General features: G+C 38.2%; 1 protein-coding gene across 17 annotated transcripts in view; it reads left to right on the plus strand.

The window, feature by feature from the left end:
• Positions 1-4,296, plus strand: part of MFF (mitochondrial fission factor) — a 30,261-nt gene extending 25,965 nt beyond the window's left edge. For all 17 annotated transcript variants that reach the window (XM_077869033.1, XM_077869035.1, XM_077869043.1 and 14 more), the window contains 2 exons: positions 1,713-1,797; positions 3,477-4,296. In XM_077869033.1, coding sequence (XP_077725159.1) covers positions 1,713-1,797; positions 3,477-3,608 — 217 coding nt within the window. In that variant the 3' untranslated portion in view covers positions 3,609-4,296. The remainder of the gene's footprint in view (positions 1-1,712; positions 1,798-3,476) is intronic.
• The last annotated feature ends 5,286 nt before the right edge of the window (positions 4,297-9,582 follow it).

A 9,582-nucleotide genomic window follows, 5' to 3' on the forward strand; every position in this document is an offset into this window, starting at 1 on the left:
AATGATGTTTTCTGTTGTAAACTGAGTTATAGGTAAAGCCTATCGCCATATCCCTAGATTTCTTTGCAGACAAAGATTTCCTTTACAGATATTTAACACCTTACTTAATTCACGACTTAAATTGAGCAATCCCTGTCACTTACACTTCCTTCTCTGTTCGGCTGAGATCCTTTTACCTTTGAAGCCACTGCTTCCTGTCCTACCCCCACCCCGCCCAGTTTTATCTCTCTATCTTAATCTTGGGGAAATAGAAAAGTTTTATTTTGAAGATCAAGTATAGAGAAAAGGAATCTTCAACCCTTATTTTCTCCTCTAATTTTTAATAATTCTGTCTTAGTGTGTAAACGAATAAGTAACTCAGAAATGTATAAACCCATAGTCCCAGCATCTGCTCACTTAATTTACCTCACTGATGCAGTTCTCAGTATTAGAGGATATTTACTCTTATGGTGAAGAAAGGGGCGGTTAAATGAGAAAGCGAGTTCATTTCGCCATAAAAGGAACATTTAGAGATTGTTCTAGATTATCTAGAGTCCACGCACACTGTCAGTCCTTGAAACTGCAACACAAGTTGCTATCCTTGGTGTTTAGAATGATGACCCTGGCTGGGAACACATTGGAAGATTATGAAATAGGAAATTCTGTTCTACATATTTTATTAAATTTTCAACAGCATATGAAACAAAAGGATTTTCTGCATAGACTTGTCCTTAACATCTCTGGATGAAAGCTATAATTCTCTTCATACCCCTTTGTGTGGTAATGTGCATTTTGTAATGGGGACTTGCTTGAAAGATCAGAATATATGATCCATGTGTCAACTCTCCGTGGATCACAAAAGAGTTACTTTTTAATTCAATTTATTTATATTCTGCTCATTCAGGAAAGTTACCATGCCATGGTACTGAAATAACCATACAGGATTAAAATAATGAGGATATAAACATGTGAGGTGAATCATATGGCATGTAAATTATATCTCAGTTAAGCCGTTAATTAAAATAAGCTTAAGAAGTGGAAATCCAGGCAAAGGGGAAGAACATCATTTGTGTGTATTTGTTTCTCAGAGGTTTTTCATCATGCACTTAAAAATCAGTGCTCTTTCAGCAGTAACTGTCAATGCAAAAGTAGTTTTGACTGTGCCTTCTCTGGAGTTGTTGTTAGTGGATTTCCAGTATTATTTTATACACAGCCTCTTAGTGATTATCATTGAGCCAGTTCTGGATCTGAATGTAGTGACAAGATGTCCTCAAGTGATTTTATCATTGCTTCTGTGGAAGACGCAGTCAAGATAGGTAATTAGAAATAAGGAAAGAGTAGATGTGGCAAGAGAAGAGGCAGTAAGAAGAAGGGAGAAATAAAAAGGTCTGTCTTGTTTTTTTTAGCTAGAATTAGTTTACTTTGTGTTCCCTGCCAGTGGGTCTCAGCAGGACTCCTGTGGAACTACATGCGCACGTTAAGTGTGTAGAAAAGTTATGCATTGTTATATCCTAGAGTGGCAGCTCTTAAATCATTGCTCAAAATACTTTTGCTGTTTCTTCTACTTTCCTTTGTTAGTGCCAGTTCAGATGGTAAAATATTTTAGTTACTCACATTGTGAAATAATCAGCCTTTTGAACAATTCTTTGAGCGTTGCCCCACACGTGACATGACTTGCCAGATACTTAGTTCTATTCTAATATTAAATTGTATTTTTATTTCTTATCTGCTAGGCATGGCATTTCGCATATAGATACAACAATTGAAGGAACTTCAGATGACATGACTGTTGTAGATGCAGCTTCATTAAGACGACAGGTATTTAATGTAACAAACAGGATGTGATCCTAAATTCTATTCAGACAGTATTTTAAATGATAATTTGTAACGTTCTATCATTTTTCTCTCCTGTGGAAGCCATGAGTTGAAATATTTTGTCAAGCTGTTTAATGCACCATAATAGACTTCCATTTTTTAAAAAAAGATTTATTTATTTTATTTAGAGAGCAAGTGAGCATGAGCAAGCACAGGGAAAGGTAGGGGGAGAGAGAAACTTTAGCAGATTGCTCTCTGAGCCTAACATAGGCCTGAGCTTTGAGCCTCACAATCCTAAGATCATGACCTAAGCTGAAACCAAGAGGCTGAGGGAGAAGCAGACTCCCTGCTGAGCAGGGAACTTGGGATCATGACCTGAGCTGAAGGCAGGTGCTTAACCAACTGAGCCACCCAGGTGCCCTGGAAATACTACTTTTTAAAAATATTTATGTATTTATTTATTTATTTATTTATTCATTCATTCATTCATTCATTCATTCGAGACACAGAGAGAGAGAGGCAGAGACACAGACAGAAGAGCAGGCTCCATGCAAGGAGCCTGACATGGGACTCTATCCCGGGTCTCCAGGATCATGCCCTAGACTGAAGGTGGCGCTAAACCACTGAGCCACGTGGGCTGCCTGAAATATTACTTTTGTATATGGAGTCACACTTACTAAAACAAATGGATGGTATAAGTTCTTAGGTATTTTCATATATTTATTTGCACCTTGCCTTTGAAGAAGAAGAGTTTCTTTGGCATTTGTCATTGAATTCACCAGTATACCAACGACCTTGCCTTTTTGAGAGTGTATTAAGAGCTTCCAAGTTTTAACAACATCCATTCAATCCTTAGCTTAGAGGGTAAATGAGTAGAGGACAAAGATACAGTCATTATAAACAAGTCACACACGTTCTGTGAGAATTTAAAAATAGTAGAAAGCCAGCTGGGAAACTATGAGTTTCTGAGACCAGTAACGAAAACGGAGTCCTGAGAAGATTCTACAGAATTCCCATTTGTGACCCTGGCAGCGTTGGAAGCCACTGCTTCTGCAGCTGTCTTTGCTCCGTTGCCAAGGTGGATACTCAGCAACCTGCAGTCCGTTTTGTCTAGTCTAGCCGTGAGGAACTCCTAGGCCACCTGGCTTCAAGACAAAATGTAACCCACTCTCAGAGTGAAATATTCAAAAGTTGGTGTTGATGCTTCTCAGATAAGCCCAGATAAAAATATTTTAATGATGCAAAATCAATGCCAATGTTTTTCATTGGCAGTAAAATGGATTGTTTAGTGTAAGAACCCTGTATCCCATGGGACCAAATAAGCTTATAGAAAGGAGCAGGAGCCCTCCTTGTTCTTTCTGCTGTGCTAGGCCTGCCTGAATGTGTACTTGGTCTTCTCTGTCCGAATAGCATGCAGTATGCAATAGTTTCCTTACCTCACATTTAATCGAGGAAGGAAAATGCATTTTTTCTGACTCAGAAATTTGGAGAAAGAAAAAGGAGAATATGATTTCAGTGAATTTAAACTGTCATGGGTAATACTTTCTCTACGTGTAGTTTATTTTGTCCCAAATGAAACTTTCCATGTTTATGAGAATTTTTCTGAAAAAATCCTACTGCTTTATAAGAACCTAATTGTTCCTTGCATTAAAGTTCCTCTTTTGTTGTTGTTTTTCACTTAGATAATCAAACTAAATAGACGTCTACAGCTTCTAGAAGAGGAGAACAAAGAGCGTGCTAAAAGAGAAATGGTCATGTATTCAATTACTGTAGCATTCTGGCTGCTTAATAGCTGGCTCTGGTTTCGCCGCTAGAGGTAACCTCAGCTCTCAAAAATATTGTCTCAACAGCTGGAAATATAAAGAATTTGCAAACTTCTTTGTTTCTGTCTTTGCATTGTATGCCGTTTTATAGTCCATGCCCTGAACATGTATTTCTTCCAGAAAGGAGGGGGGATAACTCTCACTCAGCTGTAGTCACTTTTAAGCAGTTCTGCAGTAACAAACACCTACTTAAAATTCTCCCTTTGCATGTTTTGTAAATAGGCTCTAGTTTGTTTTTTCATTGCCTCATCAGCCCGCACAATTAATTCTCTGAATGGGAGGGAGAGTGCTTAGCAAATGGATTTAGAAAAGTATCTGTAGAAGAAAAATAATACTTTATTTTGTCCTGTTTCTCAAGCACTGTTAGATCGAACAGTTTTGTTAATAGACACTTTTGCATCCACGTTTCAACATTAACACTTCTGAAGTCATGGTCTGGTGTCAGATTTGATAAAGTCGAGGCACTTCATGTTTTACAATCACCTTCATTAAAATAATTCCTAAGATTTCCAGCAGTTTATCTAATATGTGTGTAAAATGTGCGTTCTTATTTTTATTTTAGTTTTGCAGATGGTTTTCTATAAAGTACGTTTTTACTAAGTCCCTGTGTGAATGATTTAAAAAAACTACAGAATAAGGTACAAATATAGTGTATTTAATAAACTGTCAACTAAAGCAATGTTTGTCTGTCGAAAAATTTTATTTCCTCATATTGTGCTGTGAGCTATATTCCATATCATATTACCATTAATGGACCCTAGTCTTTCTGGCTCTGGAGGAGGTAACGCAATTAATGACTTGGCTGGTAGCAAGAACCTGCTGTGTTTCCTTTCCAATCTCCATCCTGGCAGCAGGAGGCGCTGGTAGCATTGCAGGTGGTTTTCTGAGTCCTAGTATCTATCAAGTGGTTCAGATGAAAACTTGAATTGTGTGTGCTTTTCGCATTTTAGTATTTAGCAGGGATACTAAATCTCATGAGCTTTAAGTGCACCCATGAACCAATTCCTGGGAGCCTTTAGCTCTCAGAATATTCCACTCTTACATTCAGAAACAGAATTTTAGTTAGATATAGTATTCGCCACACATCTTCGATATCTTTCTACCTAAGCTGTCAGTTTCAAGAAACACAGTTGAGAATTTCTCAGATAGAGGTAGATTTAATGTTTCTGTTCTTGCTTCTCCCCTAGCCTTCCAAAATAAAGTACTTGGAGAAGGGATTCTTCTCTTTGTTTCCTAGAGTTTATGAGGAGTTTGATGACAATTATTTATTTTTTGCCCATGAAAATCTTCTGGCTTTTATAACAGCCTAATGATATGATTATATTAAATCTAGCTATATACAGGAGATATATATATATATACACACACATATATATATCAGGATAATTTCTGAGTGATCCTTCCAGTTGAATCCACAAAGATGATACAAACGATGGATAAAATTAGTACTACTTCTGGGCAGGCATGAAAAAGATTCTGCTAGGGCCAAAAATGAAATAAAAGCAGACATTCTAGGAGATAAGCAAATACAAAAGCTGTCTTTCTCCCTGTTAATTTTTACCAAACCCTGGAGAGCTTTCTCCCTCAGTGGCTGTACGGGGGCGGGAGCATACAGCCCCATGTCTTAGGCAAGGCAGGAGCTCTGACAGGAGATTCCTTTGTGAAGCTGGGACCTCAAGACTTTTCCCTCGGTGAACAGGTGGACAGGAAATCAACGTACCACCCAAAAGGGGATAATAGAGAAACATGTCTTTGCCTTGTCACAGACCTAAAAAATAGAAAAGCTTGAGTCTCTCAATCCAAAGCCAAGCTCTGTTATGCCAGCCTCCCTCGCCTGTAAATTATTCATCACAGTAACAAAGTAGTTTTGGACTTGAGAGGAACAAATTCATTCCTGCTCAGGATGGTCAGGAAATACTTGTAGATATTTGGGCTGAACCTTGAAATACATGTGTATATATGTATATGTGTGTGTGTGTGTGTATGTATGTATATATGTGTGTACATATATATACACACACACACGTGTGTGTATGTGTGTGATTTCAAAAAGCAGAAAGTGAAGAAAAGATTCCTGGGGCAGGGAACGGCAGGAGAAGAGTTTGCAGTGAGGGCCAGTAAAGAGGAATACAGTGCTCAACATAACAGGCCAGTATCATACAACTTAGTACAGAATTCTACTTAAAGATATTTTTTTTCCTACTTCTGAAAATACTGAAACATAGGTTATTTACAGTTTGAGGGATAATTTCATGAAAATACATTTGTGAGAGCTTTCCTTCCTTCCTTGTATGAATGTCTGTTTTCTGGTGTCTTAATTATGTTTGACACTGAAATCAAGCTGAGAAAGATGTCATTTACCATAACTGCTGTTTACTTAAACAATGTGTTGTTGTATCAGTAAGTAGAAACTCGTGTGCGCACTGCACTGACTTTTCTGTAGTGGTTATATAGCAGGTCGGCCACAAGCCCTGACCGTTAGGAACCGACAGGTTCATGGCGGTGGGGGAGGGGAGGTTTATTAAAGAATTAGAGGATTATAAAAATGATTTTATTGTGAGATATAGGCTGAAGGGTAAGGACAGGAGAGGGTTTCAGGTGGTGGATACAGCAAAAAAATGAAAGTGTAAAGATTCCAAAATGCGATTGCACATGGGGATGGAAGTGAAAAAAGATCAGTGAGCTTTATAAATGACTAAATGTGGACTGTGTGTATGTGTACATACATGCATTTGTAAGGTTAAGTACCAGAGCAGAGATGGCATTACCCTAAAAGATACTTAACCACAGGTGGCCCATAGGCTTTCAGCATTTGATCCATGGCAATAGTTTCCACAAGACTACAATAGCAAAGAAATAACTTCCCAGCCATTTCAGATGATTGTCCTACTACCAACCATCCTCTCTTCTGCCCTCTGAAATGAGAGGCATAGATCTCTGTCTCTTCATGACTCTGTGGAAAACTGGGGTCATCTTACCCACTTCCAAGGTGATGAGAAGATTGTGTGCACCATCACCAACCCTTGTATTGTTCAGTCAAGTCCGGTGAGCCATCATGTTCGTTTCATTCGCGTTTTAATTTTATGACTATTAGCAGTGTGGCATTCATTCAGTAAGCACTGACTCTCACTAAAATCTGAGTACAAACGACGAGATTCGTTGATTCATTCAACACAGTATTTATAATTGCCCTACTTTGTATCAGGCACTGTACTTGGCACCGAATATACTGGGAGTGAATAAAAGAAACATGCCTGGATGCATGGAGCTTATGGTCTTATGGAAGGAGAGTGAAATTTAAGAAACAAGCACAAATAAAAGTACTTGTTGCCATTGTGATGATTACTACCCATTGTGATGAGTGCTATCAATGGCTGAATGCTAAAGGAGAGAGTAAAGGGAAATCTTCATTAGGTGGCTAGGGAAGGCCCCTCAGAAAAACCTGATGGTTGTGCTGAAGGATGAAGAGGACTTCGCCAGAGAGTAGATGAGTGGGGGCTGGGGACTGGGCAGAGGAGAGACCTTGCTAAGCACCGGAAGCAACAAAGAAGTTCCTCAAAAAGTTAAATATAGAGCTACCTTATGACCCAGCAATTGCACTACTAGGTATTTATCCAAAGGATACAAAATAGTGATTTGAAGGAGCACCTGGACCCCAGTGTGTATAGTAGCAATGTCCACAATAGCCAAAATATGGTAAGACCCCAGTTGTCCATCGACTGATGAATGGACAAAGAAGATGTGTATATATAGAGACAGGTACAATGGAATACTAGTCTGTACTCTGAAAACTAGAGAACACAAACGAAAAAAAATCGAGGAAGACACAAAAAAATGGAAGAACATTATGTACTCATGATTGGAAGAAAAATATTAAATATCTACACTACCCAAAGCAATCTACACATTCAATGCAATCCCTATCAAAATAACACCAGCACTTTTCATAGCACTAGAACAAACCTAAAATTTTATGGAACCAAACAGCCACAGTAATGTTGAAAAAGAAAACCAAAGCTGGAGGCATCACAATTCCAGACTTCAAAGATATATTACAAAACTGTGATCATCAAGACAGTGTGGTACTGGCACAAAAACACAGATAAATGGAACAGAACAGAGAAACCAGAAATGGACCCTCAACTCTATGGTCAACTCATCTTCGACAAAGCAGGAAAGAATATCCAATGGAAAAAAGTCTCTTTAAGAAATGATTTTGGGAAAATTGGGCAGCAACATGCAAGAGAATTAAACTGGACTACTTTCTTACAGCATACACAAAAATAAACTCAAAACAGTTAAAAGACCTAAATGTGAGGCAGGAATCCATCAAAAACCCTAGAGGAGGACACAGGCAGCAACCTCTTTGACCTCAGCCACAGCAACTTCTTACTCAACATCTCCAGATGCAGGAGAAACAAAGGCAAAAATGAACTATTGGGACTTCATCAGGATAAAAAATTTCTGCACAGCAAAGGAAACCAACAACAAGACTAAATGGCAACCAACAGAATGGGAGAAGATATTTGCAAATGACATTGGCTAACAGTCTAGTATCCAGAATCTATAAAAAACTTACTAAACCTAACATCCAAAAAATAAAAAATTCAGTTAAGACAGAAGACATAGACGTTTCTCCAAAGACGACATACAAGTGGCCAACAGACACATGAAAAAATGCTCAAGATCGCTCATTGTCAGGGAAATACAAATCAAAACCACAATGAGATGCCACCTTACACTGGTCAGAATGGCTAAAATTAGCAACTCAAGAAATAACAGTTGTTGGCAAGGATGAGGAGAAGGGAACTCTCTTACACTGTTGGTGGCAGTGCAAACTGGTGCAGCCCCTCTGGAAAACTATGAAACTCCCTCACAAAGTTAAAAATAGAGATGGCCTACAACCCAGCAATTGCAGTACTAGATATTCACTCAAAGGGAATAAAAATGCTGATTCAAAGGGGGCAGATGCACCCCGATGTTTATTGCAGCATTATCTACAATAGTCAAGGTATAGAAAGAGCCCAAATGTCCATCAACTGATGATGGATAAAGATGTGGGATATATATCCAATGGAATATTAGATATCAAAAAGGTGGAAATCTTGCCATTTGCAACAATGTGGATGGAACCAGAGCATATTACACTAAATGAAATAAGTCAGAGAAAGACAAATGCCATAGGATTTTGCTCCTGGAATTTAAGAAACAAAACATGAACATAGGAGAAGGGAAGGGAAAAAAGATAAAAACAGGGATGCAAACTATAAGAGGTTCTTAATTATAGGGAACAAACAGGGTTGCTGGAGGGGAGGTGGGTGGGGGGATGGGGTAACTGGGTGATGGGCATTAAGGAGGGAACTTGATGTGATGAGTACTGGGTGTTATATGCAATTGATCACTAAATTCTACGTCTGAAACTAATACACTTTGTTAACTAGAATTTAAATAAAATCTAAAAAAATGTTAATAAATGGATGAGAAGGACATAGTTCTTGTTCTCTTACATTTTCCCATGGTAGTGGACACACAAACATTTATGTTACATTGTGACAGGTGTGATAACAGTGGTTTTGGTAAGTGCTAACTTAGTTTGTTGGAATCCTGCACCCTGGGGAGGCTTTCTCAAGTAGGAGACCGTTAAGCTAGACCTTAAGCAAGACCTCAAGGATAAACAGGCCTATAAAGGAGTATAGGGAGTAGGTCTTTATACAGCAAGTAGATTCAGAAAAAAAAAATTCCTGCGTGTTCTTGATGTTACTAATTTGGGGGGGCAACTATAATATAAGTATTGAAAATTATTTCTAGAACCTTAAGCCCAGTAAACATAAATAATCGAAATAAAATACAGGAATGGTCACATTCAGAAAATTGGATTTTCAGTTTTGTCTGTTTTATAACATTTTAATATGGTAAATGCACGGTTTTGTTATCTTTTAAAGATTGCATATATAGAAAGCAGCTT

Source organism: Canis aureus, chromosome 24, assembly GCF_053574225.1.
Source record: "Canis aureus isolate CA01 chromosome 24, VMU_Caureus_v.1.0, whole genome shotgun sequence".
Classification (NCBI taxonomy): domain Eukaryota; kingdom Metazoa; phylum Chordata; class Mammalia; order Carnivora; family Canidae; genus Canis; species Canis aureus.